The 12935-nt window shown below is 44.0% G+C and overlaps 1 protein-coding gene across 1 annotated transcript in view; it reads right to left on the bottom strand.

The window, feature by feature from the left end:
- Positions 1-12935, bottom strand: part of ELF1 (E74 like ETS transcription factor 1) — a 119087-nt gene that overhangs the window by 1367 nt on the left and 104785 nt on the right. Inside the window, 1 exon segment of the mRNA XM_025196154.1 lies at positions 1-231. Within this exon segment, the coding sequence (XP_025051939.1) occupies positions 1-231 (231 nt within the window).

The raw sequence follows: 12935 nt of genomic DNA on the forward strand, positions 1-12935 counted from the left end.
GAAGGAGGAGACACTGGTTTTGGAGACTGCAACATGACATTTTCTTTAAGAACTGTCATGGACTGTGAAGTAGGAATGGCTTGTAGGATAAATTTTTGGGGAGTTGTTGCTGATGCTGGATCTGTACTGGCTATCACTGTTGTAAGAGGCACTGTTTGGAGTGTTACAGTGTGAAGTTGCTGGTTTCCAGGTGAAACAACCACTGGAACTTGGGCTGGGGTCTGTAAAGTCCTAGCAAAATTAGAAAACAGAACATATTAGACTGTTCCCAGATTCAATACTGAATAGCCACTTGGCAGCAATCTACTGATATTATTAATCTGGGGGAAAAAGTAAGGAGGCTGCTTTCCATCAAACAAAACAACATAACTCTAAAAGGGAAGGGGTATCACAGTTGAATGTTAAGGCATTAGTAAACCCTTCCCAGAATTGAGCTCCTGCCTTTGAAGCATTCTACAATTTAGTGAGAAAGACTAGGAATCAATCAATTCAGTTTTCTGTATCAACCACAGCAAGCTAGTCAGTCCAGAACATTATACTTTACTTTTTCATTGTCTGTTTCACAGATTTGTCAGCTGGAAACACAAAAACCTAAATAATTCAAGATGCAATAACAAGCAGTCCCCACATCCTATAAAAAACGTGTCCATGTGCTTAATTTTGAACATTGCAAGTGTTTATACAATGTGTGTGTTCCTGGGTCAGAACTTCCCATTCAATCACCTATGTACTCATCACCTTCAGCTGAGCAGAACTTGGTTCCACAGTCTTCTGTGCTTTGTTAGCTATCCAATCTGTGCTCCAAGGTGTACAAACTACCATCACTCATTAAAACATCAAGACACTGCAGTGAAATATACTGGTTTAGAAATGTAACTGAAGTCTGTGAATATTAATGTAATTATTCAGTATAGCTATTGGCTCTGAAATCTTTTCCCTTGGTGAAGTAAATGATATAACAACAAAAATTCAGTGGTAGTGAATTTGAACCATTCTCTGGGCATGTGTATTTGTAGCACCCTGAAAGGGCAATTTTACAATCAAATTATCATACTTTCAAATCTGGAAATTCTAGAACGGTTTACTACATGTTTTGGACTAATTTCATGGTTGGGAGAGACTTAGACAAGCTTCAAATGCAGTGCATTCTTCTTCAGGCCTCTTGCATTATTTCCTAGACCAACCAACATTGCTACATCACTCCAAAACTATGTAACTATGTGTTTATTTCTTACAGTCCCTTTCCTCCCCCAGAAAACAAGGGCAGTTCTCATTCTTTAACCAGCTAGATTTAAATGACCAGGACACAGTTTCCACTCTACTGACCAACTACCTATTCCAGCTCCCCCAGTCTTCCTGACAGTCTTCTTACATCATTCCCCCCCCACGTGGTCTCCAAGGTGTCTCTATCCTCTCTACTTCCCCTTTCACTATCTCTTTCCATTTATTTTAGCCAAACCATTCCAACCTTTCCTCTTACTTCACACTTAACACATTACTTTATTTTTATTCTTCTACATAAAATGGCCCCAAATGGATTAACTTCCTCTCCCCATTTCAGCTATTTCTACCTTTTCTATCAGGTCACTTTGTACTGAAGGAACACATCTGGACTCTAGTGCTGATTAGTTCATTTGGTTGCTAATCACTACATTCTTGCACTTTTCTTTCTTCTAAATCTGTCTTCCCCAAACTGTGGGGTGTACCCCCAGGTGGAAGCAGGGCATGTGCAAATCATGGCAGAAAACTGATGCTACCATAGTAAAGTTGAGCATTATTGCTATTCCCAACTTCCACTGTCAGTGGCAGCGGAAAATCAGCAACAACGCTGAAGTAGAGGGGCACGAGACTGCCTGACTTTACTATGCTGGGGCATAAACCCACAAGGTTTGGGAAACATGGCTCTAAATGAATTATCTGCATCAGGGGATGGCAATGTTTTCTGGCAGCGGACCAGAATGACCCAGCTCAAGTCAAAGCTCAGCTGCTGCCACTTCTCCACACGACTGCTCAGCCACAGCACAGCATGAAGATCCATGCTGCCAAACACTACTGAAACCCTCACTCTGCAGGCTGGATCTAATAGCTCTGTGAGCCTGGTATGGTCTGCAGGGCGAAGGTTGCTGACCCCTGATTTATGCGTATTTTGGAAGACTGCACTAAATGCTTATCTTGCTGTACTCTCCTTAAGGCAACTCTCCTACTTAATCAGTACTCCTTGTATTGACAAAACCCACTTGCCTTGAACAAGTATAATCATAGAATTGGAAGAGATCTAAAGAATCAACTAGTCCAGCCCCCAAAAGTACCAACCAGGCAGCAGGTGGACACCAGCCTAGACCCCAGCCTTGGAAACCCAGCACTCTAGCTAGTGAGCTATCACCCAATACTTTTAAGTTTTGCAGACTCTAACGTTTCATTTAAAAACAAGTCCTAACTGTCACAACTGCAAAGAAAAGCTTCCAATTATGAGACGAATTTAAATGATACTGTGGCTGCAGGGCAGTGCGACAGCAGCTACTGCTGTTTCCTGTTCAACCGGCATGGGGAGTTCTGCTTACACTTCCTCAATTCAGCAACAGAGCCAATGAAACAGCACCCGCAATGACTCTTGCTGAACCCTCTCACGTCAGTTGCCTGGGATCAGGCCTAGTGGTTGAGCTCAGAAGATTCCCTGGTCAAGACTTGCTTCCTCAAGAAAGCTGAGGTTAGGACCAGTGTTTTCCTCAGCTACCCTGATCATAGCTGCATACTTCTACAGGCAGAACCCATCCTACTGAGCCTGCCATATAGGTGTAACATGAAGAACAGGGGAGGTGTCTGTATTCTCCTTTCTTTCAGGAAGAGGAACTCAGCAGCAGCAGTGGTTTCCTCCCTACGGGCCTGTCAACACTAGCTTTCTTTGTGGAAATTTGCAAACATAAATATCCTGAGAGAAACAATTAGAAACGTCTCCCATAGCCTTCACAAACCAATGAACTACCTAGAGTTATTTGCCAATTAAGAAAAGAATCTCTAGTGCACCTCTGCAGAGACCAGGGAAGAAACACTGGAAGCAAAACGGCAGTGAAAGAGAAAAGATGACTGGCACTTGCCATTAGGATAAGATTCAAAATATCTGACTGAGCAGGGGGTAACAAAGGCAGCTCGTCTTCTACCCAGGAGGCAGCCTGAAAGGGTACAGAAAGCTACAGCAGCTTTGAAAAGCTGCAGCTGAAAATTAATTGCATGACTCAAAAACAGCCACACTGTGCTGATGTGCCACACCAGTGCTTGTCCAAAGCTACTATCTTGTTCTTCAGAATTTCAGCTTTCATTTAAAATGAAACAACAAAGACTTCAGGTTTAATGGCTGCAAAGGACAACCTGAAAAATGTTAACCTAGTATAACCAAACCAGAGACAAGTCTGCAGATGGCCTAAAAGAATAGCTCTAAGATGCCTTGGCTGATCCAGTTGGCTCAGTGCCCAGCAATAATCATTTAAAATGTGAATGTTAACTATTTACTGGACCAACTACATGGTTGGGATAAAGTTAAACGAAATTTTAAATGCAAGGCACTCTGTTACCTAATGAAGACTATTTGGCATTCTAAAGCCTGTCTAACTATCCCAACCAGGGAGTTGGTCCAGCAAAAGATATCACCCACAAAAACAGATATCACCCTTGCCTGTTACTGGTCTATCATAGCTACAATACCACTCCAACATTACCAATGTTAACTATTTCATTCCCCAAGAAAGAAAGGAGGGTCATAGGTCTGTGCAATATACTGTAACATTTCATCCTTGTGCCAGGGATAGATAACTATGAGATATCACCTCTTATTTTCCATCCCTACAAGCAAGAAGCCAAAAGGCACCCATGACTATATTCTAAAAATCTACACAATCTACTGTGGGCAACATCTCATTGTAGGGACTCACACAAGCAGACCTGGAAAAATGCCACCACCTTTTCTTCTCCATTTCACCTCTAGTTAATTAATTTGTAGGGGCAAAAAGAATTCCCAAATGGGGATAGGAAGAAAAGTTTGAGGGATGAAGATGAATGGTGAGTTAATTGCAAGGTGACAAATTTAGGATGATGAGTAGTGACAGAGTGGGAAGAGAGAATGAAAGGAAGTGAACAAACGTGTATGATTAATTAAGCAGAGGAGGAGGAAGTTTAACACACATCTGGAAGGCCCTTGAGCACTAAAATAATAAGGGTAGTATAAGAACAGGAAGGGAAAGTTAGTAAGTAAGAGGCTGGGAGAAAAGGAGGCCTGTGAAACAGGTGGGATGCACAGCGGTGTTGTATGGCACTGTATGGATCAATATTCACGGTAAAGGAAATGTTGTTTCTGAGGTAATTACAATATTCCAAGATCAACTTAACAGGTTGATGTAGACACTGAAGTCCATCCTGGGCTAAAAATTTACTTGTTTGACCTTATCAAAAATTACACTGAAAAATACGCTGATATTTTACTCATTCATAAAAATTCCTGCTTGAGAAGCTAGAATTTTTCTAGGTTGTTCTAAAAATGTGTAGATGGCTCTGCTGGAAAATTTCAACATCAATACTGCATTTCTTTACGTAAGTGGCAAATCTCTACATAGTACGTTATAAGCAAAGATCTTGGTTTTCCCTGATAAAAAAATTCTGTGATAAACCCCCCCAAATCCTTTATTAAAATTAAAGGCCCCTCACTCCCCCCAGCCCTGCTAGGGCCCCTTTCCCCCCTCACCCCCACCCACAGACCTGCTGGAGGGAGCCACCCGCTGCCAGGGCTACAGGGACAGGGACCCAGGTCCACATCTCCTGCCCCTGGCAGGAAGCTGCAACTGCTGCAGTGAACAGAGCCCAGCTCCCCACCCTGCTGCCTACCTGCTATGGCGGGCAGGGTGGTACTGGCTCTCCACTGCTGCGTGCATTCCTAGTGTGGGGGGGGACACAACAGGGGGGACCTGTGCCCCTCAGATCTGTGCGTGGGGTGAAGGTGGGCATGGGCTGCAGGCTCCCACACTGCTGCCCTCCTCTGGGGCCTCCGCACCCCAGTGGGTGCGACCCATGGTTTTCTCTGCTTTCCCGTGGGACACGGAAAACCCGGATCCCTGATTATAAGATACTTTCTGAAGGTGTTACCCAATTTACTCAAATCCAGGACAAGAATTATTTCCCCATTCAATATGGGAGGAAAAGCCCCTTGTCTTGAATTTGAGTATAAGGTAGGGGAAAGGTGACTGCTGCAGCTCATACTCTGGCTCTCGCTCCAGCCCCAACCCAGAGCCAGTCACAGCCACAGCCTTCAGCCCTGTTGCCTATTCCTCCTCTGCTGTCAGCTGACCGTCCCCCCCCCCCCCCCCCCCACCCCCCCCCCCCCAACGCTTACGCTTATCCTGTCTTGGCTCCATCGGAATACCTGGTGGTTCTGGCACGCACCCAGGCTGCCTGCCTCCCATCCATCACTGCTTACCCTGAACTGCAGCTCCAGCTCTGATAGCGACCGCAGCAGCATCACTGGCCTCAACTCAGTCCTAGTCCCAGGGCTGGGGCCAGAGCTCTTGCTGCTGCCTGGCCAGAGTGGGGCAAGAGTCAGACATGGCGTCACGACTGAGGGTAAGCAGTGGTGAAAGTGGGGACGAGGGAGGGAAAGGCAGCAAGGGGCAGTCAGCTAGGAAGGCAAGGAGTGAAGCCAGGCTGACTCCCTGCTGACTCCTTGACACCCCCATTGCCTGTTCCCCTTGCTGCTGCTTTCCCCATCGCAGAGGTGCAGGGATGAAAAATTGTTAATGACCTTCCAATAATTAGGTTCTATACATAGAAAATTATAACAAATTTATAAATTTTCCATGTACATAATCTAATTATTGAGGGATCATCTTAAATCATCAAAGCTGTCTTGGATGAGGGTAAATATGGTACCTTTAAAACCTAAAGATATTGAGTAATACCGACTAAAAGGAAGTTCTACTAAAAACATGGATTCTAACAACTACTGAAGAAAGAACGATACATGGTAAAACTGATGCCAGCTTGCTGGTAGAGAACTAATGGAAGCATACTGTATTTCTTGGTTAATTTGGTGATGTTGTGCACCACATTCACTCATCTGGAGGTGAACAAGAATGTTACAAACATTAGCTGGCAGGCAGGAAAAACAAGTTAATTCACCATGATTTATCTATGAACCTTCTAGAAAGCAAGGGTGGAGCACTATGTCAGAAAGGTCTCAAAGCTACCAACCAAAGTAAACAGTTGTTAGCAAGTGAGCAGGCAAATGAAATGAGGCTATATTAAAGAAGAAAGAGAGGAGAACTGAGTATTCATTTCCTGTACAGATGTCATTCAATATACAGATGCACAAAAAAGGTGGTTTAGAGGAAAAACTGCAATTCTCTCCAGACTTTCCCCATGGATTCAACTAGCTGGTATATTGCAAATTCAGAAGGCAAGTCTACACAGTCTTCCTCCCAACCCTGGGACTTCTGCTGACAAAATAAAGCTGCCCATGTGTGCCACAGACCAGCAGCTAAACAGACTCAATGGCTTATAGAGATGCTGAGTGTGTATGTCAGTACTGTGTTCAAGCTACCATGTTTTGAAAGCACTGCTGGCTACGTGGGCACTCAGAGACACTCCAAGTTGTCTATTCAATCTAACTGCTGTTCTCCAGTGTGTCTGCATGGGCAGGACTTATTTTATTAGTGGACGACCTGGAGTTGGGAGGGAAGCCATGTGAGAGTATGAGGAGGTGAAGCAGGCAAGACATGCTATTTAGAGTCAACTTCAGATACCACAAGAAGTCTCTTTGGAGTGCATCTACAAGTCAAATTCAACATACGAATTCTCGTGCCCTGGAGAGTGCCCCACTACTCCACGGGCGATCTATCAGGCAGTGGAGCCCAAATACTAGAAGATTCAATAGTCAGATGGTGTCAGTGATAGACTGGCCCACAATTCTGCAGTCATATCATTCTTCCTGGTGGTCTTCAGACCCCTTTACAGTGCCAGACACGCTAGAGCTGCTGATCTAACTACAGATGTTAGTTGGGGGAAGGATGATCTTATACAGGACTTTTGTATCTCTTCCTCCAAAAGAGGTCTGAACTTTCCTACTTCTTGTTTAGTATTATGTCAGGGGTCAAGTATTAAGTCGAGTGGAGAGCCACAGAGAACTTAATTCTCTTGATTCCCAGTTGGGTGGCTTATCCATTGAGACATTTTCTTCATATGCCCTTCTAAGGCCTTTCTCTCAGAGGTAACCATAAAGTCAGGACATTTGAGTTCGTAAAACTATTGTGTGCTATATTGCACGAAGAGCATCACATAAATCTGCTTCCTATTCTAATATGCCTGCTAAACCTTACCAGCATCATTGTCCTGGACAAAAACCATCTAAAACAATTCAGACTGCTTCTGCATAATCCAGGAACCAAGTACCTACTGGTGTGAAGAGCTGTTTTCCTCCTCATAGGAGAAATTAAACCAAAAACCGAAACAACAGCAGACAATGTGAGAGTTTCCCACAGCTGCAAGTATACCAACTCAAAGTGTTAAGTGATGATCACAGCACCATCATCAGTCACACAGCACATATAGTGGACTGCATTAGTAGAAGTGTTGGCAGCAGATCCAAGGAAGTGATTATTCCCCTCTATTCAGCACTGGTGAGGTCACATCTGGAATACTGTGTTCAGTTTTGGGCCCCTCACTGCAAAAAGGATGTAGACAAATTGGAGAGAGTCCAGTGGAGGGCAACAAAAATGGTTAGGAGCCTGGGGCACCTGATTTATGAGGAGAGGCTAAGGGAACTGGGCTTATTTAGTCTGGAGAAGAGAAGACCAAGAGGGGATTTAATAGAAACCTTCAACTACCTGAAGGGAGGTTCCAAAGAGGATGGAGCTAGACTGTTCTCAGTGGTGGCAGAGGCCAGGATAAGGAACAATGGTCTCAAACTGGAAGTTTAGGTTAGATATTACTAACTCTCTCACTAGGAGGGTAGTAAAGCACTAGAACAGGTTACCCAGTGAGGTTGGGAAATCTCCATCCTTGGAGGTTTTTAAGTCCTGGCTAGACAAAGCCCTTGCTGGGATGATCTAGTTGGGGATGGTCCTGCTTTGAGCACAGGGTTGGACTAGATGACCTCCTGAGGTCCCTTCCAGCCCTAATTTGCTATGATTCTATGATACTCTAATGTAGTTTAACTTAATCATAAATGCATTAAGAGACATGCTTGTTACTACCAGTAATATGAATTTGTCTTTTCTGATGAAAGCCAAAGAGATCACAGCAGTCCAATATTGATATGAGCCTTCCATATGAAGGGTATTTTCCTAATTACACCCACATTTGAGAGAGAGCCCCACCTGTGCTTAAAAAGCTGGGAAAGACAAGTACACATTCCAACTACTAATCTGTCTCCTTCCATTTAATGTCCACTCTTTTGCATGTGTGTTGGGAGAGAAGAAAGGGAGAGGGAGGAGAGAGAGAGAGAGAGAGAGAGAGAGAGAGAGAGGACAAGGACAGATGTTATGTTACTGAAAATTCACTTCCAAACACATTTGTCCTATCTGTTTCCATTTGGAGTATGTCAGGAAGACACTGCTGGCTGCACTAATGGATATACCATGTTCCATAAAAAGAAGCAAAAGAGATATGCTGATGCTGACTAATCTAAAAATGGCCTTTCAAAACAATCACAAAGTATCGTTGATTACCTAAGAACACCTCAACATGGGTAGTAAGAAGAAGAATTATTTAGTTCTTTCTTTCTGTCCCAAATACACATAGACAGCCACTCCTCATTTCTGAGGACTCTTATTAATCATCCAACATATAAACAAATGCAACAGAGATGAAAAAGCCCATGGTCTAAAGAGTCCATTTTCTAAAATGTCTCCAAGTTGCTGATGTGACCCAGAACTGCACCACCTCCTTTCTCAACAAATACAGATTCCAAACACCACCTCTATAGAAAGTGACTGGCTCATGCCAAATCCAGGAAGGACAATACCGGGTTCTCCATTCCCCTGCATCTTGAATAAATATTTACACTTAAGCACAGTAAGTATAAAGTAGGTGTAAGATGCTACAGAAGCAGAAAGCGTAATGTTTTACACTGATTTCTACAGGTAAAAATAATGCCTTGTACCTTGTGAAGAATCAAAGCCCTGCATTTTTTATTTAATTTCAGTATGCAATATCTATCCTCTCAAAAAAAATAGTCAAGGGTCATTGTGCAAGAATTGCTATCCCTTGCCTGTAAGTTCTCCCTCAGAGAACTGTACTAGGTATTGCCACGGTAAAAACAGTTAACAATAATATTTAAATTTGGCTGTGACACTGTTCTGTGCAGTCACAGGTTTCTGTTTGTTTTTATTTTTTTTAAATGTCCATTACCAGAACCATCTGTGATACATAATACTCCAGAGAAGGGTTCTTGTAAGCACTCAAATGCTGCTATTTTAACATTAAATAAGAGGGAAATACTTTCCTACATAGTGGCTGCATCTACACATGTGCTTTTCTGCAAAATAGACTAATTAGCTGTGGAGTAAAGCATCATCGTCTACATATGCAACGGTATTAGGCTGCAGTAAACTAGTTTACACTGGCATAAGATACTACTGCCAGGGACAGTACTATCTTACACCGGGGTAATGTACTGTGATTAAACACACGTGTAGATGCTGACTACGGGAGTAAATTGTGCCTGTTCAGCCTAGCCAGCCAGGGGCTAGTCTCTTGCCTGCCGCCTAGCCACACGACTGCATTTTCAGCATCCTTGTGCCCCATCCAGCCCCTCCGCCACCATCACCCAGAGCCCAGGACTAACCTCTTCATACCCCCTGCCAGCTCAGGTCTGCTCTACCCTGGCTCAAATTGCTGCTGTCCCAGAGGCATGTATAGACACTGTGCCTGGGAGTAGTTTACTCTAGCTCAAACTGCTCCAAAGTTTATTGCTTCACATTAATTGCATATGTAGATGCACCCAGTATATAGTTATCCACATGGAATTCTTACCATACAATATTACTGCAAATAATTGTTAGGCAGGTAAGATAAGAACCATTCATGAGGTCAGGGCATAAAAAATAAAATTGCTAACCTGCAAGTATCAGAGAGAAACTTCCCTGAAGGCCAAGTTATATCCATTGTGGGATTTCTATCACTTTTCTGTGTACTGACTGCTGGACGTTACATATTAGATTATCTAGACCAGTGATCCTCAACTAGGGTGTTGTGCCACCTTGGGGTGCTGTGAGATCTTTTCAAGAGTGTCACAGGATGCTGCTCAATATTAGTGCTGTTAGGGGTGCAAACACGTACATATATTTCACAAGATAAACCCAGAGATTTCAAATTGGAATCCGTAGTGTCAAAAACATGGCCTTTCAGATCAATCACAAGATTGGAACCTCTTGTGGTCTTTCTGACTTTTTTGCGAAAGAATTGATTTATTATTTTTCTGTAGTCAAAAAACAAATGAAAGCTAAGAACTGACATTTTTCAAGAGGTGCCTTGAGTCTAACAAGGTTTGAGAATTACCAATCTAGATCAATGCCAACATGGTCACAAATTGATACCCTGATACAGTATAACCTCATAAATCTGGATATCAAAAATCCGGAATTCTCAAAAATCCAGCACTTTTTAAGCTTCCCCCTCTGCTCCCCTGGATGTGGAGGGGGCTGCCACTGCCATCCACCAGAGCGGCTGCTGCTTCCTACCCCTCCCCCTACAAGTTTCAAAAATCCAGAATTTTCAAATTTCTAGCAGGTGCTCAGTCCCAAGTATGCCAGATTTATGAAGTTATACTGTATACACGTCTGACCATTTGGGAAAGAAGATTATCCTCAGGCTTGCTGTAAGTAGAACTTAAAAATACATTTTATAGTTTTAAATGTGGCTTTCAACTTCATGAAAACTGGTGAAAATCTGTAAGAACACAGCCTTTTGGAAAATGGATATAACATCTACCCTACAGCAAACTTTGTTTATAAAAAATGTAAGCACCTTGGAACAGTCAATCTATACAACAGATCAGTATCTGCATTAACAGCTTATTTGGCTTAACACTATCAGATGGAGATTTTAAAAATATATTTCTAGCAATGATTGTCCAGGTTCCTCAATAGCTACAAAAAATCTCCTTATAAACCATATAACTTTATTATATATTATACTGACAAGATTAGATGATTTTTTTCTTTGACTGATGTAGACAGGAGAGTCTTGGATTTACCACCATGTCTAGAAAAAGTGGAACTATATATTTTACAGAAATGTCTTCAAATTGCATTTAAAAATGTCATAGGCCAGGTTCTGCCAGGGTAATATGGGACTGTAAATGTTTATTTAAAAGGCTCTGTCTGCTATTTCACTTGAGTTCCATGTTAGTGGTACTGCTACTTCCTCCTTTTCTACTTCCACACACTTACCCATGGTCCTATTGTGAAATGTTTTAATACAAAGGGATGTTGAAATAGGATCATGTGGTTTTGTAACTTTTCAGAGGTAGGATTGTTTATGCTTGCTTGCCTTCCTTATTAGGTTTCGAAGATTTGATTTTTAGGGGGTGCAGTAATTTACCTAAAATGGCTTAGGTGGGATCTTCCTCTTAACTCTACAAATTGCTGTATTCCCTCCCTATAGCTGGGGTGGTCAACCTCTGGCCCACGGGCCAAATGTGGCCTGTGGAGCCATTGCATCTTGCCTATAGGACTCCCCTGGGTTAGGAAATTTGGCAGTAGGGGAGAGGTGGCCATTAATACAACCACCCTCCCCCACCGACAAATTACCAGACTCTAAGCACTGCATGGCCAGGCTGCCACCCCTTCCCCCACTGGGCTGTGCCGTACCCACCATGCTACTGGATCAGGGCTGAACCACACCCTCTCATCCTCTGTGAAGCTGCATTGGGCCTGGCCATGCCCCCTTCACCCTGTTGGGGCTGGGACACATCCCCTTCCACCTGTGGGGCTGGGTAAGGGCCTACCCACACTCTCTTCCCTACAGAGTTTGGCCATGCCTCCTCCCTGCTCCCCCTGCAAGGCTGGGTTACACCCCGTTCCCTCTCCATGGGGTCAGGTCAAGCTTCTTTCCTCTGCAACACTGCGTTGGGACCGACCTTCCCTCTGCCCCTTCCACACAGCCAGATGGTGGTCACTGTGCCTACTTGGGCTCTATACTGGGAACAACGGCTGGATCTAGGCCACAGACAGACCAGGAACTGCCAATCCAGCCCACCAGGCAAAAAGGTTGAGCACCACTGACCTATAGCATTAATTACAGCATTATTCTCCTGCTTCAGATGTCACCAAATAGTCTCAAACATTTCTTTCTTCATGCTTCATGTTCTGCATTATTCTAGTCACCATTTCTGAGTATCAAATAATTCAACCGTTAGTTGTTTCTGAAGTCATATTGTTGTATGGTATTTAATATACTTAGGCTCTAAGGCTAGCAACAGACGTTCGAAAAGACTGAGCCTGAATTGATTCAATCTTTGCTGGTTAGTCTAACCCGCAGAGAGTAAATCAGTTTCCAAATGGACAGACATTCCCTTTCTATTCAGGAAATGCAGGCACATGCCTGCAGTGGCTCAAGCCAGAAGCCTGCTGAGCTGGGGGGTGTGGCCAGCCTCTGCGGCTCCCTGACAGTGGGAGCAATCCCTGCACACAGGGCTTCCTGGCCCTAGAGGGGAACTCTTCCCCCTCCTCCCTCTCCCCCACCGCTGCGGGGCTGGAAAGGGGACCCTGTTTGGTGCTGGGGGGCTCTTTTCCCTCCTCCTCCTCCCTCCCGCTTGCCCCCCACTGTGGTGGGGTGGGGACGGGGGTTCTGTGAAGCTGCCTGGCCCCAGAGAGGGACTCTTCTCCCTGCTTCTCCCCCATCACTGTGGTGGGCAGGCTCTATGGGATGCTGCCCTCCCCAGAGGGGGACTCTTT

The sequence above is a fragment of the Alligator sinensis genome, unplaced genomic scaffold (genome assembly GCF_000455745.1).
Source record: "Alligator sinensis unplaced genomic scaffold, ASM45574v1 scaffold59_1, whole genome shotgun sequence".
Lineage (NCBI taxonomy): Eukaryota > Metazoa > Chordata > Crocodylia > Alligatoridae > Alligator > Alligator sinensis.